The sequence below is a fragment of the Zea mays genome, chromosome 1 (assembly GCF_902167145.1).
Source record: "Zea mays cultivar B73 chromosome 1, Zm-B73-REFERENCE-NAM-5.0, whole genome shotgun sequence".
Lineage (NCBI taxonomy): Eukaryota > Viridiplantae > Streptophyta > Magnoliopsida > Poales > Poaceae > Zea > Zea mays.
In genome coordinates, this window is record NC_050096.1 from 284,362,670 (window position 1) to 284,390,464 (window position 27,795).

The 27,795-nt window shown below is 53.0% G+C and overlaps 1 protein-coding gene across 1 annotated transcript in view; it reads left to right on the top strand.

The window, feature by feature from the left end:
• The first annotated feature begins 1,467 nt into the window (after positions 1–1,467).
• The window catches only part of LOC103644022 (keratin, type I cytoskeletal 9), a 34,265-nt gene continuing 7,937 nt past the window's right edge, over positions 1,468–27,795 (top strand). Inside the window, exons 1-4 of the mRNA XM_008667210.3 lie at positions 1,468–1,644; positions 1,765–1,868; positions 2,001–2,166; positions 2,266–2,383. Of these exons, the coding sequence (XP_008665432.3) occupies positions 1,468–1,644; positions 1,765–1,868; positions 2,001–2,166; positions 2,266–2,383 (565 nt within the window). The remainder of the gene's footprint in view (positions 1,645–1,764; positions 1,869–2,000; positions 2,167–2,265; positions 2,384–27,795) is intronic.

Here is a 27,795-nt window from a genome sequence, read left to right on the forward strand (position 1 = left end):
TATTTACTTTACTAGAATAGGGTTGAAACATAAGATACAAAACTTTTGATCATAATGTAGAAAAACATTTCTAGCACAATGGATGATGCGGGCTTGTTGATAGGCTTTAACTTGTTTAAGAAATTTTAGAGAAGACCAATTCACCCTTATCTTGAACATCTTGATCCTTTTTAGCTTTGATATGCCAAATCCACTATTAAAAGAGAGATATTTGTGAAGAAAGTTAGTCTATCGACACTTATTGGCTCCCACCTTTCGTATGTGCTTCATCTAGTTGTAGAATCGACTCACCGTCGTTTGTGGTTTTTCTCACAAGGAATTTTCACGTAGATTTCAGTTTCTTTATGTGTTGATTAAGTCATCATATTGCTTGCTACTGTTCCATATCTAAACTGGTTGTGTGTACGGATATGCTGGCATGAAAGGGATATGTGTACTCTTTGATATTTGTGTTGGGGATGATGCAGAATTCATGTCCTAGTGAACTAATTGGTGCAATTATATTGTTGTTGGAGGTTTGGACAGATTGTGGTTGTGCAGATCTAAGATTGGAGGAAGGTTTATTTCATGTATATATGGTGTTCAATAATATGTTTGTAAAAAATAGTTAGCTAATTTTGATTGTTCCGCTATGTTGTCACGACTACATATTCACAGTTGTGTTTAACAAAGAATAAATGAGAGCAAATGTCCGGTAGCTTGGTACTTAACCAGAACAACAAAAGTTTTTATAGAAGTAACATGCATTTAGAATGTAAGAAAATTGCAAAAAAGAAGGCCAGCAGGTCTCATATCAAATCCTCTATCTCAAACTCATTCTGTAAACAGTGTCATCTACAATACTATGTCACCTTTTTTATACGATCCATTGAAGTCAACCAAAAGGAACGAATACATGTTTAAAGACAGGAATATTGGACCAAACGAAACATTTGCTTCAAATTTTCGCTATAGCAACTAGATTTCAAAAAGAACAAGAAAAATGAAAACCAAAGATGCAAATATCTCAAGGATCAAGATGCACCTAATTGACAGCAAAAACTAGCTAAACACACTAACACGGGACAGCCGACAGGCGACACATATCAAGCGCTAAACTGCACTATTTTTCTCTGTGCTCTATTTTAATTTACCCCTTGTAAATGTTTTGCGCGTTTTATTTGATTTACCACTGCGCCAGTAACTTTGTGCACGTTTGACTTACTATCCTTGTTCAGGCACGTGCTGCATCAACAGCAAGGCTCTGAACATGCAGATGCAAAACGAGCTCATTTTAGACACACAGTAAACTTAGACTTGCCACGGTTACTAGATGGCCCTATAAAATCTTCGTTCCCCACCATAGCAGTCTTCAGATCAATCAACTAGCAAGTCGCCTTCTTCCCATTCCTCTCCTCCCCATCAAGCAAAAGACACTGTGAACCGAAAGGCAGCAACGACCGGTCCGACGATCCACCAATAATCGCCATGGGATTCTTCCAGGGCAAGACCTCCAAGCAGACCGCGAGGGTCAAGAAGCTTCTCGGGCTCGCCCTGTCGCGCCTCGCCATTGCACGTCGTCCCCGCCTTGCTCGCAGGTCCATCTACCGTAGCGATGTCGGCCAGCTCCTCTCCCTCGGCTACCTCCACCGTGCTCTCCTCCGCGTACGGAAACCTATGATCTCCAAATTAAAACACACATCATCAAATGTAGTGTCATGCTCTTCCGATCCAATTCGGGATGAGCGCTAATTAACAATCCAATTTCGATTTCTCTCCATGCAGGCAGAGCGGGTCATAGAGGAGGATAACATGCTGCAGGCGTTCGACATCATTGAGCTCTGCTGCAAGCGACTCGTCGAGCATGCAGCGCATTTAGACAAACCGCGGTGAGTTAATTTCATACGACACTTCGCATCTTAATAGCCCTGATCGCTTCAAGTAGTTGGCATGACCTCCGATTCTATTTGGTATTCAATTCAGTTGTGTCGCGTCACTTACGTAATGTGCTTCATGTGCAGGGAGTGCGGCGAAGAGATAAGGGAGGCGGCAGCCGGGATCATGTTTGCAGCCAGGTGGTGCGGCGACCTGCCGGAGCTGCAGGTCGCGCGCACCATCCTAGAAGACAAGTTCGGCAGCGACATGGCTGTGATCGCGAAGGAGGGGACCAGCATTGTCGATCCCATGGTAACTAGCATGAACTTAAATAGCATATCTTGTCGTCAATATGAAACTGGCGAAAGGTGTTCCTAACATTTACTGGCTCGGCCTGTGTTACCGTTGCAGTTGGTGTGGAAGCTATCCGGCGATAAGACAAACATGGAGCTGAAGAAGAAAGTGACCAAGGAAATCGCCGTCGAGAACAGTTTTATGGTCGACTTCTCCGAGCTCCAGCTGCAAAAATGTCACACCCGGATTTCGGGGCACAAAGACCCGGGCGCGAACATAATCAACAGGTGTGCTGGGACCAAGTCTCACACATGTGATGAATCATGGTACAGGATCGAATGTCACATCTTTACTATATAATAGAAGTTTTGTACAAAATAAATAATTACATTATAAGTAGACAACGGTCCAGCACCCAAAGTTGACTCAGAAACGACGACCTAAACCTCTCACGAACACATCGCAGCATCCTCCACGCGCCTCATCCGGTGGTACCTGTTCTTGACCTGTGGGGGGTGTGAGACAGCAAGAGTGAGCTCACATACGTTCATCGCTCAACAAGTTGTGGGGAATAATGTGCATGAACTCGCCAAAGGTGGGAGCTCATGTGAAGTGTAAGGCTTACCAAAGAGGATGGTTAGAGCTGAGCATTGCTTTTAAAGTTGGTCAAAATTTTATTAGCAATTACTAAGTATAAGTAAATACCAACCCAATTAAGTAGTAGAACAAAAGTAACAATCTCACCTGCGATGCAATGCATATGACAAATTGAGTTTAAGTTCCATAATTTAATCATGTGAGTGTCCGAGCCGCTCATGACCGTGAGCACGGCTAGTATACCAGTTTTACACTCTGCAGAGGTTGCGCATCTTTACCCACAAGTCGTGTTACCCATTTGCCACGGAGTTGATCAGACTCCATACACCTCTACCAAGGAAGCGAGGCAGGGTACTACTACGAGGCCTTTACAAAGTTCCACTAGCTTCAGACTACCCGCTACAGTTTATAGGAAGCTCCAGTGCAGGGTTCTTGTCTGACCGCCATCGCAGCAAAATCAACCCAAGGACCTCCCTACACTGACCACTCCCCTACTGCCCTTGCCCCTTTCGGGTAAGGTAGCCCTCCACTAGCTTTCCTAGTTAATCAGCCAAGGGCGTCCCATTAAACCCTTATGGTAGCACTGTTTTCCCGGGTGGTTCTCCATGTTCCCATTAACATAATGATCTTAACATGAACAGTAAAGAATAAAACAGATAATAGGAAGTATAACAATGAGTGATGAATATCTCTATACCCAAATCCACATAAAGCAATAGCATGAACTACCCAAAACTTTAGTAGTAAAACCAGGGGTGAAACAAGGTATAAAGATAGTCAAAATCTAGGGTATCCTATTGGGTCCCATCAAAATTAACCTATGCAGATCATTATGATTAATAAGAACATGAATGGGTAAAAGAAGTGATCAAGGGCACAACTTGCCTTCCACGAGCTCCTGCTCAGCAGTCTCTACTTGTTGAACCTTAGATTCCACAGTGACTTGCTCGTCTACTCGCATCAACACAATACATACATAGTATAGCATAAATTAACATCACACCAAACATGTAAATAAAATATACAGTAAAAATCTACACATTAAAATGAGATCATAGGAACTGGAATCATTAAATTTGGAGCAACAGATTTTAAGATATGAATTTCTGAAGATTTTATGTATTTAATATAGGGTTAAGTGAGAAATAAATTTTAATGTGTATTTCAGGTAAAAACAGTGGTACTATTTGATAGAGAATAATATTACAAAATTATAGGAACTGAAATGGTCCAATTTGGAGTTCATATGGATTTTCTACAAATTAAACAAGTTCTAGTAATTATTTTTGTATTAAAAATGCATTTCTGATTTATTTTCTCTGTTTTTCGAGTTTTCTGAACTGCGCCTCAATTCCCAGAAAGGTCAGGGGGTCTAGCGCAAGATTTTCACAGACACAGACTACTATACATTAGACTGCGGGTTGATTTATCAATACTGGAAGGGCTCTTTTGCTAATACGTTTCGTGAAGGGGTATCGACCAACACGGGCCACCCGATCGAGTCTGGACGGACGCGATTAGATCCCCATCGAATCAAACGGGTACGCAATGCTGATCCTCGGATCTAGATCCGATGGCCAATATCCTACGATCCCGAGATCCGACCCTAACCCTCCGATCACGATCCTACTGCCGAGATGAATTTAGCGAAAAGGGCCGCGTGTCGCCTAATCTCCACCGCTCATCCTTGAATCTACGGCTAGGGAACTTCTTCCCCGACCGAGGTCGAGCGGCAAAAAGGCCCAGGTCGCTCGTGGAGGCGCGCTCGCCGGTGACTGGCGTCACCCTCCCTGGTGACCAATCCATGGATTGGACTGGCACAAAGCGGTAAATAGGACTGGGCGAAAGTGTACGGCGTGTCATACCTATGGCTTGCGCAGACGTCGAGGCTGGTCACGGCACAGGGCGGGTATGCGGCCGAGCGCCAACTCCGGCGAGGAATCAACAGGCACCAAACGACTCCAATCGTTCGAGACTGTCGCCAACACGCGCAGATGGCGATATCAATCTTCACCCGAACTCGAGCAGAAAGTAGAGGCGCAGATGGTAGTGTAATCGGATTTGGCAAGTGGTAGTTTCATGGGTCGCGGCGGCGCGTTGCCGTGCATGATGGGAAAGGGTCAAAGGGGCGAGTTCCAGGAATATATAGCGCAGAACTCAATGGAACAGGCAGGGATCATTCGGGTCGCAACTGAATCGCTACGGATGCGGTGGGAGGTCCGCGCCGAGGAGGTAGCCGGGAGGTGCGGAATCCGTTGCCGCATCCGCGATTCTGGCGAGGAAGACGACTATGGTGCCATGGGCCCACCAGTCGGTTGGCGTGAGCGTGAATAGCGGGCGGTGGCCGACAGCCGGGTCCCGCGCACAAGTGAGTCCGGCCGTGGCGACGTTGGCTGGCGAGGAGAGAATGTGTAGTGGGCCAAAATGGTTAGGGGCTGGCCCAAATAGTGTTTTTGACCTTTTCTTTTTATTTTCCCACCTTCCTTTCTTCATTTTAAACTTCACTTTAAATTCAAATTTAATTAAAACTTTTTTTTGTGGTTCTTCCTTACAAATTAGATTTGTGAAATTAGGGTATTAACCCTGGAGTTATTTATTTATGTATATTATTTACCTATTCATCTCCTTTATCTTTTCTGCACAATTCTAGAATTTCCTTTTAAACTTTAAATTCCCATTTAGATATTAATACATTTTTTACTCTATTTTTATATCATCACAAAATGCACACAAAATAAAGCCTCGGCATGATGCACAATTTAATTACTTTTACCAATCCTTTGTTTTTAAATGAGGTGTTCACATGGGATGATAATTAGAGACACACACATATATAAAGGAAACAATTTCTCCTTTTATTCTTCCTTACAATTTGGGTGTTACAAATCCTACCCCCCTTAAAAATAATCTCGTCCTCGAGATTTGTAAGAAAAAAAGGATTATACCAAGATTGGTTTGTAATTGAAGTTGTAGTTTCTAATTGATTCAAAAATTAAGAGTCTCTCTTTTTTTTAAATACAATTTAGCAAGTACTTAGAAATGCATGGGTATCTTCTAGTTTAGACACACAGTTAGGTAAGAAGAGAGATGGTCAAAGTGAGGTTAGCTGATGGTAAGAAGAACTTGGTAAGGGAAGACTCCATCGAAGGTGGTAAATCTTGAATCATCTCGAGATCTGATTTGACTCCTATTCTTCCATGTCGAGGTTGATCTCCTCCTTCTTGCTCTTTGGTGTCTCCATCTGGGTTTGGGACAAGAGGCTAAGATAGATCTGTTATGTAAGTCAAGTTGTTGGGTATGGCCTTATCTTTTGTACCAGCATTAAGTAACTTACTCTAGATTAGATCATAATAGATTAGATAAAAGCTAGATTAGATTGGATATGACTAGATTAGACTAGTTAAAATCTAAATAATTTTTTTTGGATTAGCTTATGGTTGTTATTCTAGAGTGGGATAAATATGCTGATTAGGGCAAGATGGATCCATAAGGATAAGGTAGAATCTTTTGAGGTTAGTTAGATCTATTAGGATGAGATAAAATCTTTTCAAGATAAGATGAATCCATTAAGGTAAGAGAGTCTTTTAAGATAAGATGGAGCTATTAGGTTAGATATATTTTAATTAGGATAATCTAGGTTGTTTAGTTATCTTATGAATTTTATTTATTTACATTTATGCATATATGTATATGTAGATGTAATTGTGGACATTACTCCACAACTCATCCCACTCAATCAAAGATCCAAATCAGACAAGTATCATAAGAACAAACATTCAAGCACATAGATACCAAAAAAATAATTTTGTTTTTGTTCCTAAGAGTAGGTCTCCTATTCCTAAAGGTCACTTTAAGCACATGATTTCAAAGTGTGAAATCCACATGTGTCTTTAGAAAGAAAAGGTAAGAATAATCAGAGTAAGCGGAAATAGATGAGAAAAGATCAAGGAAAGTTTTGGAAAGAATCAGAGTAGCAAAGGTAAGTAAGCATTGGTTGTCCAGTTCTATCTAGGTTTCGTCCTACAGTCAACATTCCTCTGATACCACTTCTGTCACACCCGGATTTCGGGGCACCAAGACCCGGGCGCGAACATAATCACCAGGTGTGCTGGGACCAAGTCTCACACAAGTGATGAATCATGGCACAGGATCGAATGTCACATCTTTACTATATAATAGGAGTTTTGTACAAAATAAATAATTACATTATAAGGAGACAACGGTCCAGCACCCAAAGTTGACTGGGAGACGACGACCTAGACCTCTCACAAACACATCGCAGCATCCTCCACGCGCCTCATCCGGTGGTACCTGTTCTTGACCTGTGGGGGGTGTGAGACAGCAAGAGTGAGCTCACATACGTTCATCGCTCAACAAGTTGTGGGGAATAATGTGCATGAACTCGCCAAAGGTGGGAGCCCATGTGAAGTGTAAGGCTTACCAAAGAGGATGGTTAGAGCTGAGCATTGCTTTTAAAGTTGGTCAAAATTTTATTAGCAATTACTAAGTATAAGTAAATACCAACCCAATTAAGTAGTAGAACAAAAGTAACAATCTCACCTGCGATGCAATGCATATGACAAATTGAGTTTAAGTTCCATAATTTGATCATGTGAGTGTCCGAGCCGCTCATGACCGTGAGCACGGCTAGTATACCAGTTTTACACTCTGCAGAGGTTGCGCATCTTTACCCACAAGTCGTGTTACTCATTTGCCACGGAGTTGATCAGACTCCATACACCTCTACCAAGGAAGCGAGGCAGGGTACCACTACGAGGCCTTTACAAAGTTCCACTAGCTTCAGACTACCCGCTACAGTTTATAGGAAGCTCCAGTGCAGGGTTCTTGTCTGACCGCCATCGCAGCAAAATCAACCCAAGGACCTCCCTACACTGACCACTCCCCTACTGCCCTTGCCCCTTTCGGGTAAGGTAGCCCTCCACTAGCTTTCCTAGTTAATCAGCCAAGGGCGTCCCATTAAACCCTTGTGGTAGCACTGTTTTCCCGGGTGGTTCTCCATGTTCCCATTAACATAATGATCTTACCATGAACAGTAAAGAATAAAACAGATAATAGGAAGTATAACAATGAGTGATGAATATCTCTATACCCAAATCCACATAAAGCAATAGCATGAACTACCCAAAACTTTAGTAGTAAAACCAGGGGTGAAACAAGGTATAAAGATAGTCAAAATCTAGGGTATCCTATTGGGTCCCATCAAAATTAACCTATGCAGATCATTATGATTAATAAGAACATGAATGGGTAAAAGAAGTGATCAAGGGCACAACTTGCCTTCCACGAGCTCCTGCTCAGCAGTCTCTACTTGCTGAACCTCAGATTCCATAGTGGCTTGCTCGTCTACTCGCATCAACACAATACATACATAGTATAGCATAAATTAACATCACACCAAACATGTAAATAAAATATACAGTAAAAATCTACACATTAAAATGAGATCATAGGAACTGGAATCATTAAATTTGGAGCAACAGATTTTAAGATATGAATTTCTGAAGATTTTATGTATTTAATATAGGGTTAAGTGAGAAATAAATTTTAATGTGTATTTCAAGTAAAAACAGTGGTACTATTTGATAGAGAATAATATTACAAAATTATAGGAACTGAAATGGTCCAATTTGGAGTTCATATGGATTTTCTACAAATTAAACAAGTTCTAGTAATTATTTTTGTATTAAAAATGCATTTCTGATTTATTTTCTCTGTTTTTCGAGTTTTCTGAACTGCGCCTCAATTCCCAGAAAGGTCAGGGGGTCTAGCGCAAGATTTTCACAGACACAGACTACTATACATTAGACTGCGGGTTGATTTATCAATACTGGAAGGGCTCTTTTGCTAATACGTCCCGCGAAGGGGTATCGACCAACACGGGCCACCCGATCGAGTCTGGACGGACGCGATTAGATCCCCATCGAATCAAACGGGTACGCAATGCTGATCCTCGGATCTAGATCCGATGGCCAATATCCTACGATCCCGAGATCCGACCCTAACCCTCCGATCACGATCCTACTGCCGAGATGAATTTAGCGAAAAGGGCCGCGTGTCGCCTAATCTCCACCGCTCATCCTTGAATCTACGGCTAGGGAACTTCTTCCCCGACCGAGGTCGAGCGGCAAAAAGGCCCAGGTCGCTCGTGGAGGCGCGCTCGCCGGTGACTGGCGTCACCCTCCCTGGTGACCAATCCATGGATTGGACTGGCACAAAGCGGTAAATAGGACTGGGCGAAAGTGTACGGCGTGTCATACCTATGGCTTGCGCAGACGTCGAGGCTGGTCACGGCACAGGGCGGGTATGCGGCCGAGCGCCAACTCCGACGAGGAATCAACAGGCACCAAACGACTCCAATCGTCCGAGACTGTCGCCAACACGCACAGATGGCGATATCAATCTTCACCCGAACTCGAGCAGAAAGTAGAGGCGCAGATGGTAGTGTAATCGGATTTGGCAAGTGGTAGTTTCATGGGTCGCGGCGGCGCGTTGCCGTGCATGATGGGAAAGGGTCAAAGGGGCGAGTTCCAGGAATATATAGCGCAGAACTCAATGGAACAGGCAGGGATCATTCGGGTCGCAACTGAATCGCTACGGATGCGGTGGGAGGTCCACGCCGAGGAGGTAGCCGGGAGGTGCGGAATCCGTTGCCGCATCCGCGATTCTGGCGAGGAAGACGACTCTGGTGCCGTGGGACCACCAGTCGGTTGGCGTGAGCGTGAATAGCGGGCGGTGGCCGACAGCCGGGTCCCGCGCACAAGTGAGTCCGGCCGTGGCGACGTTGGCTGGCGAGGAGAGAATGTGTAGTGGGCCAAAATGGTTAGGGGCTGGCCCAAATAGTGTTTTTGACCTTTTCTTTTTATTTTCCCACCTTCCTTTCTTCATTTTCAACTTCACTTTAAATTCAAATTTAATTAAAACTTTTTTTTGTGGTTCTTCCTTACAAATTAGGTTTGTGAAATTAGGGTATTAACTCTGGAGTTATTTATTTATGTATATTATTTACCTATTCATCTCCTTTATCTTTTCTGCACAATTCTAGAATTTCCTTTTAAACTTTAAATTCCCATTTAGATATTAATACATTTTTTACTCTATTTTTATATCATCACAAAATGCACACAAAATAAAGCCTCGGCATGATGCACAATTTAATTACTTTTACCAATCCTTTGTTTTTAAATGAGGTGTTCACATGGGATGATAATTAGAGACACACACATATATAAAGGAAACAATTTCTCCTTTTATTCTTCCTTACAATTTGGGTGTTACAAAGAAGCAGTCTAGCTAGCACGGGAACACTCACAGAAGAAGTCCATGCTAGGAGTTCGACCACGCAATGACGTCTTAAGAAGCACGAGAATGGATGAATGTTTAAAGCCAGATTATGGTCTTCCATCCTCACAAAGGACGAGTGCCTTATTCTTGGAGGCAACCCGACTAGGATCCAGGCAGCAACGATGAGGAACGGAGAATGCACCTGAGAATTCCAAGCAATTAGCAGCTAAAACCCAAGGCTCACCAAGTTTCAAGAATAATAATGCCTCAAACAACAACAATAAGGGTTTTAGGCATTGAGTAATGTTTTGTTGTGTGGGACTATGACATGCTTTAAGCTCTTTTTACAGCACGTCTGTGAAAAATATTCAAACTGTTGTCTCTACATGTTCTGTTGTGTGGTTTGCATAGTTTGGATTAAGCTAATATAACAACCAATAATTTTAAAATAGGCTTTATTCCATAGTTGAAAATTGGGATGTTACAAGGTCGCTGATCGGGTGTGAGTTACGCCTATTCCCAACCATGCCTATGGTTGTTGGACCGCTGATTTGCTTTGCTGCGTATATCGGGTTGCTTCAGCCCCACTTTGATGATATGTCCCGAGTTGTGGACCAACTCTTAAAGTTGATCGTCACTTTTATAGGTTTGTCTCGTTAAAGCAGATCTGATATCATCTAATGTATAAATGTGTATACTAGCCTCTTAGAACTAGTATTTGAATCACATTTGAGTCCTACAGGATTGGGACGCTTTAACCGGCTTGGCCCTTTCGTTAACAACAAATGGTGATGGCTGCTCAAGATGAAGATGGTGTCAGTTCCTCCTTAGCCTCCTCTGAGCCTACTGTCAGTTTCTTTTGAGGGGACCTAGGGACAACTTCTAGGGTCCTTATGTAGCAAGGGGAATCCTCCCGCAGGTTGGGCTTGGTGCTTTCTCTGATGGTCCTTTAAGGCCATATCTACATCTCATTTTAGACTCACATGCGGCCTCCCCCAGACCGGGCCTTGGATTTTGTGTCTACTAGTCTCAAGAGATTGTTGGACACTGCTTTTCCTTCCCTCTTAGCTAATTCCTGGTGGACTAGAACCAGAGTGACTATATAGGTGGACCTGGCAGATTTGCATGCTTTGAGAGAGCAGCCTCCTCAGGTGGAGCAGCTTGGTACTGCTTAGATGCAGGATTCCCCCACCCCCACTGGCTTAGAATTGGTTCCTATTTCCTTCTTCAACAACAAGGGCAAGGGGATTGATCTCTCGGTTTGTTCCCCTTGGGTTGTCAACTCATCTCTAGTCCCCTCAGGGTTCTATGGGCCATCAGGGTCCCAGATTTCTAGAATAATCAATTGGTGCATGCCCCTCAAACTCCCTCATAGGACAAAGTTGATAATGGTGGGGGCCATTTTGCCCAGTCCAAGCAGAACCAAACAATTCCAAAAGTTATGTCAGATGCAGAAAGAAGGCCATGAAAACAAAGAAGAAGACCCAAGCCTTAAAGAAGGTTCTGACCAAAAGGACCAAGAATACTTCTGGCTTGGATTCTGCTACACCTATCTCTGTCCAAGGACTATGGAGGAGTGTAAGAATCAGAGAAAAGATAATGGATCGTGAATTTATGGTGGAAAGCTCTAGTGTTAGGGATTACATTGTCCATGTGGGCCATTGTTATCAAGGTATGTTTCATTAGTCTACTCTCTTCCCTGGTCCTATAAATTTTCCCTCGTTATTCGATCTTGACAAGAACAATCATGTCTTCTTGGAAATTCCAACTGAGGTTTTTGAGAGGGTGTCACTAGAAATATGTGGTGTGCCCACTGAGGAGATTTAGCTGCCATGACTACATCATCCCTGGGGCCAGCAGGACGCCCATGGTGGCAGTAGCACATATAACTTCAGCACAGAAGCTATCCATGAAGACTAAACTTATGTTATTAGCATCTTTGTTGTTGTTTCTATCTTACCTTTAGAGGGGGCATCGTTTTATTGGCTTAAACTTGTGGCTGCGAGCCATGGCTCCTAACCCTATGGAATGCTCTGTAGTAAACTTTGTTCACTTTTGTCTATCTTTGGTTGATGGAACTATGGTTTCACTGGTTTCTCTAGTTTTTTTTATGAAATATGTCATAAGTGTTGAATTGATGTTTGCCGATATTCTTCTTGATTCTCAAGTGTTATGATCAAGATCGACGTTGTTTATTCTTGTTGATGGTGTTTTTAGTCTTGTGCTGGCAGTTTGGGATTGTTGGTACCTCGTTTGTTACATTATTATATCGGTTATCAATGGGAAGTAACAATAGAAGTTGGAATATTCTGAATTGCAACATCTGTGGCCTAAATGATGAGGGCAAATGTCCTTCTTTGATAAGCAAAATTGAAGAAAGTTGTTGCTCGGTTTTCTATGTTCAAGAAACGAAAATGCAATTCGTCTCCGTGGCTCAAATTTAAAAGTTTGCTCCTAAGAGGTTTGGTAAGTTTTCTTTTAGCCCTTCAAGTGGGGCATTATTATGGGTTGGAATGATTTATTTTTGGAAGGGTCGTTAGTTGATTCAAATGATTTTTCATCAATTTTAATTTTGCCTTAAAGCACAATGCTGAGAATTGGACTCTGATCTCGGTTTGTGGTCCCTGTAATGGGCCTAGAAGGGCTCAATTCATGGACTAACTTTTCAACTTGTCCATTCCGCCAAAGGAAAATTGGATAATAATTGGGGATTTCAATTTATATAGGTTCGTTTAGGATAGGAACAGATCTGGGCAAACATCAATGATATGAGTACTTTCAGTGCTACCATCGGTCATTTGGGTATTGTTGAAATCCCCTTAAAAGGTAGGAAATATTATTGGAGCAATATGCAACAGAACCCTCTTTTGGTTCAGCTTGATTAGTGTTTCACCTCCTTGCACTGGTCTTCCTCCTACCCCAACACTTTGTTGATCCCCCTAGCTAGGCTGACTTCTGACCACATCTCTTGTGTGGCTCAAATCAAAGCTAAAATTCCAAAAGCCAATATTTTCATATTTGACAATTATTGGGTTCAACATCTAGGCTTCTTCAATCTCGTCCAGCAGAATTGGAACAAAGTCGTCAGTCCCACATCTAGCCCCTCTAGAATTATTGCCAAACTCAAGAATGTCAGGAATACCCTCAAAATTTGGAGGAAGCTCTCCAATCTGAACAACTTGATTCAGTAGAACAATGAAGTGCTTCAGGTTATGGACAAGTTAGAAGAACAAAGACAACCTTTTATTCAGGAAAGGAACTTTAGAGCCATTATCAAAAGTCATCTTGTGAGACTGTTGAAATTGAAGAATATCTATTGGAGGCAAAGATTCACAGAATGCTTGTCCAAGTTAGGGTACGAATGCACTAAGTTTTTCCAAGTTAGGGTACAAATGCACTAAGCATCTAGATTTGAAAAAAGAACAAGAAAAATGAAAACCAAAGATGCAAATATCTCAAGGATCAAGATGCACCCAATTGACATAAAAAACTAGCAAACACACTAACACGGGACAACCACTACCGGAATCAGCTTCTTTGTCGTGTGTTCTAAACACACGGCAAAGGCTATTTTACACTCGGCAAAGGGTTTGCCGAGTGTAACACTCGGCAAAGAACGCTCGACGAACTGTACATCGGCAACGGCTTCTTTGCCGAGTACTTTTTGTCGGGCACTCGGCAAAGACTTTGCCGAGTGCCATTTGGCACTCGGCAAAGAAAAGTCACCGTCACGGCGCCAAGTGACGGTGACGGATCCTTTGCCGAGTGCCAACGGCGACACTCGGCAAAGACTGGTCTAGTGGACCCCACAGCCAGTCCCTGTGCCGAGAGCCCTAGTAGGCACTCGGCAAAGGAGGTTTCTTTGCCGAGTGTCTGGTGGACTGGCACTCGGCAAAGAACCCTCCAGTGGGCCCCTTTGCCAGTATCTTTGCCGAGTGCCTTGGCAAAAGCACTCGGCAAAGACATCTTTGCCGGTTCCCAGGTTTCCTTCTTTGCCGAGTGCCACTGTCAGCACTCGGCAAAGATGTCTTTACCGGTTCCCAGGTTTCCTTCTTTGCCGAGTGCCATGGTCATAGCACTCGGCAAAGCAACCCTTTGCCGAGTGTTACACTCGGCAAAGTGACCAGAATGTCCCTTTTTTATTTGCTTTTGTTGTTCCATCCAAACAAACAAAAGATATATATCATTTGTCGGCGTTTCGAGACAGGGGGGTCCCTAAGCCGACGAGTGAGTGTGCTGCGTGCCCCAGCCCAGATGGGTCGAGCGCGTGGGCGAGCACGGAGGGGGAGAGGCGAGGCGGCCGGAGCCGAGCGTGAGAGAGGTGGAAGTCCCGCGGCCTTCGTGTTCGTCCCGCGCCCAGGTCAGGTGCGCTTGCAGTAGGGGGGTTACAAGCGTCCACGCGGGTGAGGGAAGCGAGCGGCCCCAAGAGAGCGCCTGTCCCGTCCTCGGTCCCGCGCGGCCAACCTTCTCTGAGAAGGCCCTGGTCCTTCCTTTTATAGTTGTAAGGAGAGGATCCAGGTGTACAATGGGGATGTAGCAGAGTGCTACGTGTCTAGCGGGGGGAGAGCTAGCGCCCTAGGTACATGCCGATGTGGCAGCCGGAGAGATCTGGGCATCTTGCTGGCGTGATGTCGTGGCTATCGGAGGTGCGGTGGAGCCTGATGGAGGGACAGCTGTTGGGGCGGTCGAGTCCCTGCTGACGTTGTCCTGCTTCCGTAAGAGAGCTGGGGGCCGCCGTCGTCATAGAGCTTGTGGAGCGCCATCATTGCCCCTCTGGCGGAGCTGGCCGGACGAGACGCCGGTCTTGTTCTCCGTGACCCGAGTCGATTCGGGGTAGGATGATGATGGCGCCTCCTGTTGACGTGGCGGTCTGTGCTCTAGGCAGGGCGACGTGGGGTTTCCTCCGAAGCCGAGGTTGAGTCTGCCTTCTGCTGCCGTGGCCGAGCCCGAGCCAGGGGGTCGGGCGAGGCGGAAGTCGTCCGGCCGAGGCCAGGGCGGAGTCCGAGCCCTGAGGTCGGGCGAGGCGGAGTTTCGTCGTCTTCCGGGTCTTAGCCCGAGTCCGAGCCCTGGGGTCGGGCGGAGCGGAGTTCGCCGTCTTCCGGGTCTTAGCCCGAGTCCGAGCCCTGGGGTCGGGCGGAGCGGAGTTCGCCGTCTTCCGGGTCTTAGCCCGAGTCCGAGCCCTGGGGTCGGGCGGAGCGGAGTTCGCCGTCTTCCGGGTCTTAGCCCGAGTCCGAGCCCTGGGGTCGGGCGGAGCGGAGTTCGCCGTCTTCCGGGTCTTAGCCCGAGTCCGAGCCCTGGGGTCGGGCGGAGCGGAGTTCGCCGTCTTCCGGGTCTTAGCCCGAGTCCGAGCCCTAGGGTCGGGCGGAGCGGAGTTCGCCGTCTTCCGGGTCTTAGCCCGAGTCCGAGCCCTGGGGTCGGGCGGAGCGGAGTTCGCCGTCTTCCGGGTCTTAGCCCGAGTCCGAGCCCTGGGGTCGGGCGGAGCGGAGTTCGCCGTGGCGCCTTTGGCAAGGCCTGATTGCCTGTCAGACTCACTCTGTCGAGTGGCACTGCAGTCGGAGTGGCGCAGGCGGCGCTGTCCTTCTGTCAGACTGGCCAGTGGAGCGGTGGAGTGACGGCGGTCACCTCGGCTCTGCCGGGGGCGCGTGTCAGGATAGAGGTGTCAGGCCACCTTTGCGTTAAATGCCCCTGCAATTTGGTCAGTCGGTGCGGTGATTTAGTCAAGGTTGCTTCTGAGCGAAGCCAAGGCCTTGGGCGAGCCGGTGATGTGTCCGCCATAAAAAGGGGGCCTCGGGCGAGACGGAAGTCTCTCGAGGTCGGCTGCCTTTGGCCGAGGTTAGGCTCGGGTGAAGCGTGATCGAGTCACTCGTGTGGACTGATCCCTGACTTAATCGTGCCCATCAGGCCTTTGCAGCTTTATGCTGATGGGGGTTACCAGCTGAGAATTAGGCGTCTTGAGGGTACCCCTAATTATGGTCCCCGACAGTAGCCCCCGAGCCTCGAAGGGAGTGTTAGCACTCGCTTGGAGGCTTTTGTCGCACTTTTTTGCAAGGGGACCAGCCTTTCTCGGTTGCATTTCGTTCCGGCGGGTGCGCGCGAGCGCACCCGCCGGGTGTAGCCCCCGAGGCCTCGGAGGAGTGGTTACACTCCTTTGAGGTCTTAATGCTTCGCTTTACGCTTCGGCTGGTCTGGTCGTTCCCTCATGCGAACTGGCCGTAGCCCGGGTGCACGGTCGGGGCCCAAGCTCTCGGGCTGGTATGTTGACGCTGTCAACGATTTGGCCGGAGCCGGTTTTTGCGAGAGCAGCCCCCGAGCCTCTGCACAGGGCGAGAGGACGATCAGGGACAGACTCGGCTTTTTACATACGCCCCTACGTCGCCTTTCCGCAAGGAGGAGGGGGGAGTGCGCCATGTTACCCTCGATGGGCACCGAACATGGTGTCTCCGGTGAGCTGCAAGCGGGTAATCCGAGTGGACGTCCGTGCCCCGTTCGTTGGGGGTCGGCTAGGGGCCCAGAGGCACGCCCAAAAGTACCTGCGGGTGATTTGCCGGACCCGGTCCCCTGGCGACGGGGTCCGAGGGCTCGATGCCTCCCTCCGATGGGATTCCGTTACAAGATCGTTCCCGCTGGTCTCGGAAATGTCCTAGGGTACCTCGGGAGCGCAGCCCGAGCCTCGGTTATGTATCGAACGTACCCCTGGTCATCCCTCGCTCGGTGTCTGAGGCGACTGTGAACCCTTCGGGGGCCAGCCTTCGAACCCCTGATCAGTAATGGGCGCGGAGCCCGAGTAGCCTGAGGCGGCCATGGAGCCCTTCGGAGGGCTGGCCTTCGAACCCCTGACCAGTAGTGGGTGTCGGGCCCACGGGATCTGAGGCGGCTGTTGAACCCTCGGGGGGCCAGCCTTCGAACCCCTGATCAGTAATGGGGGGCTCGGAGCCCGGTTCCTTCGCGGAGAAGGATCCCTCTCGGGGTATCCCCCTTCCCCGGTCCCTGTTGCAAGAGATAGAGAAAGAGGAAAACGGAAAAGGATACGAAATCGGACGACGTGGCGTACCTTTTCTGACGCGGTTATTACGGCGAAGGTGAAGCGTCGCGCGTTCCTCCTGCCAGAAGCGCCGCGTGTCTCGCCGCGGAGTTAATGCGACGGGGCGAGTGGTTGGCGGGGCGGCCGTTGCGCGCGTGCGATCCGTTCGAGGAATGGGTCACGGGTGCACCGTCTTCACGCCGTGAGAGGAGGCTCCCTTGCTGTCTCAGGATGGGACGTGAGCCTGGCTGACGACGTGACTGATGTGCCCGCCCGCCTGCCACCGCTATTACTGCTGGCCCACTTTCGGTCGCTTTGACCGACGCGCCAGTCTGGCGCTGTTGGGTCGCCTCGAGTCGTGGCATAGGCTTCGCAACCGAAGAGGCGCGATGGTGGCACAAGTGGCGGTGCGGTTGCTTGCATGCAGCAACTGGCGCGCCGGTTGCTCGACGCGTGGGCCTGGGTTCCAGGCTGGCGTGTCAGAAGTCAGAGAAGCGCGTCCATCTGGCGCGGTTGCATGCCGCCTGCATGGCTGCCCGCCTCTTCCGCCCGTTGGTCTGGGCGAAAATGGGGGGTCGCCTGTAACCGCTGGACGGTCGTGCGCACCATGCGCGGCGGTTTGGCTTCTTCTGCCCTGAGCCGGCTTGCATGACATGCGGGACCCAGCCCCCGAGTCGCAGGGGAGGGCCTTGGAGCGTGTTGGAGAAGACTCGGCCCGGGGCGCTTGGGGGCGCACGTAGGGGGAGTTGCCTTTAAAAGGAGGGAGGCTCCCTTCGTAAGGCAACCATGTCTTCTTCCTCCCTTAAGCGTCGGGTCTTCCCGTCTTCCAAGCCCCCGGATGGGGGGTATCCGCCGCCTTTCCGCCTCCTCGTTGGAGGAACGCATCTCCATGGGAGTTGGTACCTCTCAGCCATCGTTCGGCTTCAAGGATTTTCATCAGGCAGCCTGGTTGCTCCCTTCCGCCGGTGGCCACCCAAGACGGTGACCTCCAGCTCCTGGATGGGGAGAGACAGACCAGGCTGTGATCCCGCCCTCAGCGTCGGGTGTGTTCGTCACCCTTGCTGGGGCGGGGGCCGAGGCGAGCCGGGGCTCTACCTCGCATGCGGGTCGGCGAACCACCTCCTCTTCCAGCTTCTGGTGGTGGCAACTGTCCTCCCGCGCCGCGACGGAGTCGTCCTCCAGTCATGCCGGGGAAGGCGAACTGTTGCTGTCCAGCTAGGATGCAACATTCCGTCTTCCTCCTCGCATTCGGGGCGAGGACGGCAGCGAGGATCTACCGGAGCGCTCGGGAGCGGCCCGTTCTTTGGCTTTGATGGCTTGTTCGCATCCCTTGAGTGGGACCGCGAACAAGAGCCTTCCGGCGACTGCGTTCACCTGGGGCCATGGCTGCCGCTGCAGAGGTCGTCGCCCCGCAGGCCCGAGGTCGCTCGTACCCTCGGGGACAGAACCGGAGTCCCGTTTGTGATGGCACCTTGGATGCCAGTGTGTTCGTTCATTGCGGCTTGTCGAGGCCTGAACGTGTATGTAATTTCGGCACGGAGCCGTGTTTTTTCCTCATTTCTGAGCACTAAGTCTCGCCTGTTTGATTATCTGAACCGCTTTACCAAGCATGAGTTGCCCCGTGTCAAGGTGACGGGTGAGGTATCCGTATCCCGGAGGCGTAGGAATCCCTCGGCCCGTTCGGCCTTGTTACGTGAGGCTCCTCTAGCTTAGTTGAAGGGACCCCTCGGCCGCCCTTTGGTGGATCGAGGCCGGGGGTAGCGATATCAGTATGAACAGAGGCGGAGTTGGCTCGAGAATGGGGAACCTGGTTGGCCGGAGCCTAGCCGTGTCGCCCGTCAGCGGAGCCGACGTCCAAGTCGGTCAGTCGAGGCCTCGGATCGGGCTAGCGCCCTTGGAAGCCGGTCGCCCGAGGCCCCAGGGGTAACCGGTTGAGCCGCCTGCTCGGGCCGGATTCCCGGAGGAGCCCCTGGACCTCGGCGCCGCCCGAGGCTGGGTCGGGCTTTGTTGTAGACGTCGTCGATGCCGAGGGTGCTACGGCTCCCTTCGGCGTGAAGACCCGAGCCTGCAGGATCAGATCGTCTTGTAGCGTGTGCTTTCTGCGGCCGCCGAGGCCAGAAGAACACGCCCTTGCCGCGCTTGCGAAGCTGCGTCTTTTTTCCTCCTGTTTCGAGCATCTGGACTCTGTCGGTAACAGGGATGTTTGTGTGAGCGAGAGTTGCTTTTCGCGGAAGGGACGAGTGAGGTATCCGTATCCCAGAGGCGTGGGAATCCCTCGGCTCGGTCGGCCTTGCCGCTTACGCGTACTTTCACCCGTCCATGAGGCCCTGTCCCCGACTTAGTCGAGAAAGCTTGAAGGACTGCTTCGGCAGGAAAGCTTCCGAACGTGATGACTCGTTCGGTCCACGGAGTCGCTTTACCCGAGCGCAAGTTACTTATCGCAGAAGGGGACGAGTGAGGTATCCGTATCCCGGAGGCGTAGGAGTCCCTCGGCTCGGTCAGCCTTGGCTGCTTACGTGTACCTCGTCGTTTCCAGGATCCGCTTTCCGAAGTAGTCAAGAAGCACGGAAGAAATCCTGCTAAAAAGAGATCCTTTTTCGAGGAAAAAATTCGACGCAGAGGGGGTCTCCCCCCTTTTAGCCCCCGAGGGAGGGTCGGGCCTTGCCGAGGCTAGGCCGACCCTTCCTTGACAACTAAACTTTGCGTAGGTGCGAGGTATATGAACAACTTGAAAACATCTTAAGGGTAGAAGCGACGTAGCTGTTTGATGTTCCAAGCGTTGCCGTAGATCTCGCCTTGATTGTTGGCCAGCTTGTATGTTCCGGGCTTCAGAACTTTGGCGATGACGAATGGCCCTTCCCAGGGGGGCGTGAGCTTGTGCCTCCCTCGGGCATCTTGTCGCAGCCGAAGCACCAGGTCGCCCACCTGGAGTTCTCGGGACCGGACCCCTCGGGCGTGGTGTCGTCGTAGGGACTGTTGATACCGCGCCGAGTGTAGCAAAGCCCTGTCCCGAGCTTCCTCCAGCTGGTCCAGCGATTCCTCTCGGCTAGCTTGGTTGCTTTGTTCGGTGTAGGCCCTTGCCCTCGGGGAGCCGTATTCCAGGTCAGTGGGCAAGATAGCTTCAGCCCCGTAGACCAGGAAAAACGGCGTGAAGCCCGTGGCACGACTCGGCGTCGTCCTTAGGCTCCAGACCACCGAGGGGAGTTCCTTCATCCATCGCCTGCCGAACTTGTTGAGGTCGTTGTAGATCCGAGGCTTGAGCCCTTGTAGAATCATGCCGTTGGCACGCTCTACTTGCCCATTCGACATGGGATGAGCCACGGCGGCCCAGTCCACCCGGATATGGTGATCCTCGCAAAAATCCAAGAATTTTTTGCCGGTGAACTGGGTGCCATTGTCGGTGATGATGGAGTTTGGGACCCCGAAGCGATGGATGATGTTGGTGAAGAATGCCACCGCCTGCTCGGACCTGATGCTGTTCAGAGGTCGGACCTCGATCCACTTGGAGAATTTGTCGATGGCGACCAGCAGGTGCGTGTAGCCCCCGGGCGCCTTTTGCAAGGGGCCGACGAGGTCCAGACCCCATACAGCGAAGGGCCAGGTGATGGGTATTGTCTGCAGAGCCTGAGCGGGCAGGTGTGTCCGCTTCGCATAGAATTGGCACCCTTCGCAGGTGCGGACAATTCTAGTGGCGTCAGCCACCGCCGTTGGCCAGTAGAAGCCTTGTCGGAAAGCATTCCCAACAAGGGCTCGGGGTGCTGCGTGGTGGCCGCAAGCCCCCGAGTGTACTTCTTGCAGCAGTTCCCGACCTTCGGCGATGGAGATGCATCGCTGGAGGATGCCCGAGGGGCTGCGATGGTAGAGCTCCTCTTCGTCGCCCAGCAAGACGAATGACTTGGCGCGTCGCGCTACCCGCCGAGCCTCGACTTGGTCGAGGGGTAGCTCTCCTCGACGGAGATATTGCAGGTACGGGGCCTGCCAATCTTGGTCTGGCGTGGCCCCGCTCTGCCCTTCCTCGACGTTCAATGCCCCGCTCTCGGGGGCCGAGGGTACCTCGGGCCGGGCCGAGGTTGGCTCGGGCTGAGCCGAGGGTACCTCGGGCTGAGCAGAGGGTACCTCGGGCTCGGGCGCGTCGTCGAGCTTGACGGAGGGTTGATGCAGATCCCGGGAGAAGACGTCCGGGGGGACTGTCGTTCGTCCCGAGGCTATCTTCGCCAGCTCGTCTGCGGTTTCGTTGTAGCGCCGAGCGATGTGGTTGAGCTCGAGCCCGAAGAACTTGTCTTCCAGGCGCCGGACCTCGTCGCAGTAGGCCTCCATCTTTGGGTCGCGGCAGTGGGAGTTCTTCATGACTTGGTCGATGACGAGCTGCGAATCACCGCGGGCGTCGAGGCGTCTGACCCCTAGCTCGATGGCGATCCGCAATCCGTTGACCAGAGCTTCGTACTCGGCCACATTGTTGGACGCCGGGAAGTGGAGGCGCAGCACGTAGCGCAAGTGCTTTCCGAGGGGAGAGATGAAGAGCAGGCCCACACCGGCCCCCGTCTTCATCAGCGACCCGTCGAAAAACATGGTCCAGAGCTCCGGTTGGATCGGAGTTGTTGGTAGTTGGGTATCGACCCATTCAGCCACGAAATCCGCCAATACTTGGGACTTGATGGCCTTCCGAGGGGCGAACGAGATCGTTTCGCCCATGATCTCCACTGCCCACTTTGCGATCCTGCCCGAGGCCTCTCGGCACTGGATGATCTCCCCCAGGGGGAAGGATGACACCACAGTTACCGGATGGGACTCGAAGTAGTGTCGTAGCTTCCGCCTCGTCAGGATCACAGCATACAGCAGCTTTTGAACTTGTGGGTAGCGGATCTTAGTCTCGGACAGCACTTCGCTGATGAAGTAGACCGGCCTCTGAACGGGCAATGTATGCCCTTCCTCCTGCCTTTCGACCACAATCGCGGCGCTAACCACCTGAGTGGTCGCGGCGACGTAGACCAAGAGGGTTTCTCCGTCCGCCGGCGGCACCAAGACTGGCGCCTTTGTAAGGAGCGCCTTCAGGTTGCCGAGGGCTTCCTCGGCCTCAGGGGTCCAAACGAAACACTCGGCCTTCCTTAAGAGGCGGTACAGAGGCAGACCTCTTTCGCCGAGGCGTGAGATGAAGCGGCTCAGGGCCGCGAGGCATCCCATGACCCTCTGTACCCCTTTTAAGTCCTTGATGGGCCCCATGCTGGTGATGGCCGCAATCTTCTCCGGGTTGGCCTCGATGCCTCGCTCAGAGACGATGAACCCTAGGAGCATGCCTCGGGGCACCCCGAAGACACACTTCTCAGGATTAAGCTTGACTCCTTTCGCCTTGAGACACCGGAATGTCACTTCAAGGTCGGAGAGGAGGTTGGGAGCCTTCCGTGTCTTGACCACGATGTCATCGACGTAGGCCTCGACTGTGCGACCGATGTGTTCGCCGAACACATGGTTCATGCACCGCTGGTACGTCGCGCCTGCATTCCTCAGGCCGAACGGCATGGTGACGTAGCAGTACATGCCGAACGGCGTGATGAAAGAAGTCGCGAGCTGGTCGGACTCTTTCATCCAGATCTGGTGATACCCCGAGTAGGCATCGAGGAAGGACAGGGTTTCGCACCCAGCAGTGGAATCCACGATTTGGTCGATGCGAGGCAGAGGGTAGGGAACCTTCGGACATGCTTTGTTGAGACCAGTGTAGTCTACACACATCCGCCATTTCCCCCCTTTCTTCCTCACAAGCACAGGGTTGGCAAGCCATTCGGGATGGAATACCTCTTTGATGAACCCTGCCGCCATTAGCTTGTGGATCTCTTCGCCAATCGCTCTGCGCTTCTCCTCGTCGAATCGGCGCAGAGGCTGCCTGACGGGTCGGGCTCCGGCCCGAATATCCAGCGAGTGCTCGGCGACATCCCTCGGTATGCCGGGCATGTCCGAGGGACTCCACGCAAAGACGTCGGCGTTTGCGCGGAGAAAGTCGACGAGCACTGCTTCCTATTTGGGGTCGAGCCCGGGGCCGATCCGGATCTGCTTGGTGGTGTCGCCACTGGGGTCGAGGGGGATGGCCTTGACCGTCTCCGCTGGCTCGAAGTTGCCGGCATGGCGCTTCACGTCTGGGACCTCCTTGGAGAGGTTCTCCAGGTCGGCGATGAGGGCCTCGGACTCGGCGAGGGCCTCGGCGTACTCCACGCACTCCACGTCGCATTCGAACGCGTGTTTGTACGTGGGGCCGACAGTGATGACCCCGTTGGGGCCCGACATCTTGAGCTTCAGGTAGGTGTAGTTGGGGACGGCCATGAACTTCGCGTAGCATGGCCTCCCTAGCACGGCGTGGTAGGTTCCTTGGAACCCGACCACTTCGAACGTCAGGGTCTCCCTTCGGAAGTTGGAGGGTGTCCCGAAGCAGACTGGGAGGTCGAGTCGCCCGAGGGGCTGGACGCGCTTCCCAGGGATGATCCCGTGGAAGGGCGCATCGCCTGCTCGGACGGAGGACGGATCGACGCGCAGAAGCTTGAGGGTCTCGGCGTAGATGATGTTGAGGCAGCTGCCCCCGTCCATCAGGACCTTGGTGAGCCTGACATCGCCGACAACGGGGTCGACGACGAGCGGGTATTTCCCCGGGCTCGGCACATGATCGGGGTGGTCGGCCCGGTCGAAAGTGATGGGCTTGTCGGACCAGTCTAGGTAGACTGGCGCCGCCACCTTCACCGAGCAGACCTCCCGGCGCTCTTGCTTGCGGTGCCGAGCCGAGGTATTCGCCGCATGCCCTCCATAGATCATGAAGCAGTCGCGGACCTCGGGGAACCCCCCTGCTGGGTGTTCTTCGTTCTTGTCGTCGTCGTGGGCCCTGCCACCCTCGGCGGGTGGCCCGGCCCTGTGGAAATGACGCCGAAGCATAACGCACTCCTCGAGGGTGTGCTTGACGGGCCCCTGATGGTAGGGGCACGGCTCCTTGAGCATCTTGTCGAAGAGGTTTGCACCTCCGGGGGGCTTCCGAGGGTTCTTATACTCGGCGGCGGCGACAAGGTCCGCGTCTGCGGCGTCGCGTTTCGATTGCGACTTCTTCTTGCCTTTCTTCTTGGCGCCGCGCGGAGCAGACGCCTCGGGGGCTTCTTCCGATGGGCGGCCCTGGGGCTGCTTGTCCTTTCGGAAGATAGCCTCGACCGCCTCCTGGCCGGAGGCGAACTTGGTGGCGATGTCCATCAGCTCGCTCGCCCTGGTGGGGGTTTTGCGACCCAGCTTGCTCACCAGGTCGCGGCAAGTGGTGCCGGCGAGGAACGCGCCGATGACATCCGAGTCGGTGATGTTGGGCAGCTCGGTGCGCTGCTTCGAGAATCGCCGGATGTAGTCCCGGAGCGACTCCCCCGGCTGTTGCCGGCAGCTTCGAAGGTCCCAGGAATTCCCGGGGCGCACGTATGTGCCCTAGAAATTGCCAGCGAAGGCTTGGACCAAGTCATCCCAGTTGGAAATCTGCCCCGGAGGCAGGTGCTCCAACCAGGCGCGAGCAGTGTCGGAGAGGAACAGGGGGAGGTTGCGGATGACGAGGTTGTCGTCGTCCGTTCCGCCCAGTTGGCAGGCAAGGCGGTAGTCCGCGAGCCACAGTTCCGGTCTCGTTTCCCCCGAGTACTTTGTGATAGTAGTCGGGGGTCGGAACCGGGTCGGGAATGGCGCCCGTCGGATGGCCCGACTGAAGGCCTGCGGACCGGGTGGTTCGGGCGAAGGACTCCGATCCTCCCCGCTGTCGTAGCGTCCCCCACGCCTGGGGTGGTAGCCTCGGCGCACCCTTTCGTCGAGGTGAGCCCGACGGTCGCGTCGATGGTGCTCGTTGCCGAGGTGGCCCGGGGCCGCAGGCGCGGTGTTGCGCGTGCGCCCGGTGTAGACCGAGGCTTCCCGCATGAATCGGGAAGTCGCGGCATGAGGTTCCGAGGGATATCCTTGCCTCCGGGATGCAGTGCTCTCGGCCCGCCGGGCCGCAGCGCCTTCCAGGAGATCCTTGAGTTCTCCCTGTATTCGCCGCCCCTCGGTGGTTGACGGCTCCGGCATCGCGCGGATGAGCATCGCTGCGGTCGCCAGGTTCTGACCGACCCCGCTGGATGCGGGCGGCGGCCTGATCCTGACGTCGTTGGCGACGCGGTGCTGGAGACCTTGGGGCAGATGACGTATTTCTCCGGCCAGGGGTTGGCCCACCCATGCCTGTCCGACGTCTCGACGGATCGGCTCAAGCGCTCCTGTTCCCTCGTTGAGCCTGGCCTGCGCCTCGCGGACTTGCTCGAGTTGTGGGTCGTAACCCCCCGCCGGAGCGGGGACCACAGCTAGCTCCCGTGGGATGTCGGCGCGAGGCACCGGCCTAGGGAGATCACCATCCTCCGGCATGCCAAGGTGGTTGCCTTCGGTGGGATCCCCTAGCTCGACGTGGAAACATTCGCGGCTTGGGCCGCAGCTCTCGTCGCCAAGGCTGCGGCTTCCATCGGAATAGTCGGACAGACAGTAGTCACATGCGGTCATGAAGTCCCGCACGGCACTGGGGTTGCCAAGTCCGGAGAAATCCCAACCGATGCTGGGATCGTCATCTTCCTCGGACCCAGAGGGCCCGTAGGTCGAGACGTCCGTCAGTCGGTCCCAAGGCGACCGCATACAGAACCTCAGTGGGGTTGCACTCGCCTCAATGAGGGCGCCCGCCAAAACGAGGTCGTTTGGCGGGTTGAGGCCGAGTCGAAATGACGCAAGATGGGAGTTAGTCGTTACCTTTTGGTCGACGAGGAGCGACGTAGTCGCATCGGGGACTGGTTGCGCCGTCATCTCTGGTTCGAGGGCGACGTCCTGCAGGCTTTCCGCGAGCGCGCCGGCGTCGTCTTCTTGCTCGGGGTCATCGTGCCGCGGGGGGACGGCGCTTGCCTCCGTCTTGAACGCGAGGTCGATGTCCGGCGTGCCTTCCGTCGGGGCGTCGGGGGCGTCGATTCGCTCGACGGCCGGCGAAGCGTGGCCTCCCGTCTGGCCTTGACGGCCCCGCCTCCTCCTCCGTTGGCGGGGGAGAGAACGGAGCGAGCCCGAATGTTGCTCTTCCACCACGCGGGGTAGACGTCGTCGATTCCGCCGCCGGCGGGCGGGTTGTCGGCCGCCATTGTCGTAGTCGCGTGGCGGTGGAAGAAGTGTCATGTCGTAGCTGCCGTCGAAGGACATGAACTCAAGAGTCCCGAAACGAAGCACCGTCCCGGGCCGGAGAGGTTGCTGGAGACTGCCCATCTGGAGCTTGACGGGGAGCTGTTCGTCAGCACGCAGCAGGCCCCTACCTGGCGCGCCAACTGTCGGCGTTTCGAGACAGGGGGGTCCCTAAGCCGACGAGTGAGTGTGCTGCGTGCCCCAGCCCAGATGGGTCGAGCGCGTGGGCGAGCACGGAGGGGGGAGAGGCGAGGCGGCCGGAACCGAGCGTGAGAGAGGTGGAAGTCCCGCGGCCTTCGTGTTCGTCCCGCGCCCAGGTCAGGTGCGCTTGCAGTAGGGGGGTTACAAGCGTCCACGCGGGTGAGGGAAGCGAGCGGTCCCAAGAGAGCGCCTGTCCCGTCCTCGGTCCCGCGCGGCCAACCTTCTCTGAGAAGGCCCTGGTCCTTCCTTTTATAGTTGTAAGGAGAGGATCCAGGTGTACAATGGGGATGTAGCAGAGTGCTACGTGTCTAGCGGGGGGAGAGCTAGCGCCCTAGGTACATGCCGATGTGGCAGCCGGAGAGATCTGGGCATCCTGCTGGCGTGATGTCGTGGCTATCGGAGGTGCGGCGGAGCCTGATGGAGGGACAGCTGTTGGGGCGGTCGAGTCCCTGCTGACGTTGTCCTGCTTCCGTAAGAGAGCTGGGGGCCGCCGTCGTCATAGAGCTTGTGGAGCGCCATCATTGCCCCTCTGGCGGAGCTGGCCGGACGAGACGCCGGTCTTGTTCTCCGTGACCCGAGTCGATTCGGGGTAGGATGATGATGGCGCCTCCTGTTGACGTGGCGGTCTGTGCTCTAGGCAGGGCGACGTGGGGTTTCCTCCGAAGCCGAGGTTGAGTCTGCCTTCTGCTGCCGTGGCCGAGCCCGAGCCAGGGGGTCGGGCGAGGCGGAAGTCGTCCGGCCGAGGCCAGGGCGGAGTCCGAGCCCTGAGGTCGGGCGAGGCGGAGTTTCGTCGTCTTCCGGGTCTTAGCCCGAGTCCGAGCCCTGGGGTCGGGCGGAGCGGAGTTCGCCGTCTTCCGGGTCTTAGCCCGAGTCCGAGCCCTGGGGTCGGGCGGAGCGGAGTTCGCCGTCTTCCGGGTCTTAGCCCGAGTCCGAGCCCTGGGGTCGGGCGGAGCGGAGTTCGCCGTCTTCCGGGTCTTAGCCCGAGTCCGAGCCCTGGGGTCGGGCGGAGCGGAGTTCGCCGTCTTCCGGGTCTTAGCCCGAGTCCGAGCCCTGGGGTCGGGCGGAGCGGAGTTCGCCGTCTTCCGGGTCTTAGCCCGAGTCCGAGCCCTGGGGTCGGGCGGAGCGGAGTTCGCCGTCTTCCGGGTCTTAGCCCGAGTCCGAGCCCTGGGGTCGGGCGGAGCGGAGTTCGCCGTCTTCCGGGTCTTAGCCCGAGTCCGAGCCCTGGGGTCGGGCGGAGCGGAGTTCGCCGTCTTCCGGGTCTTAGCCCGAGTCCGAGCCCTGGGGTCGGGCGGAGCGGAGTTCGCCGTCTTCCGGGTCTTAGCCCGAGTCCGAGCCCTAGGGTCGGGCGGAGC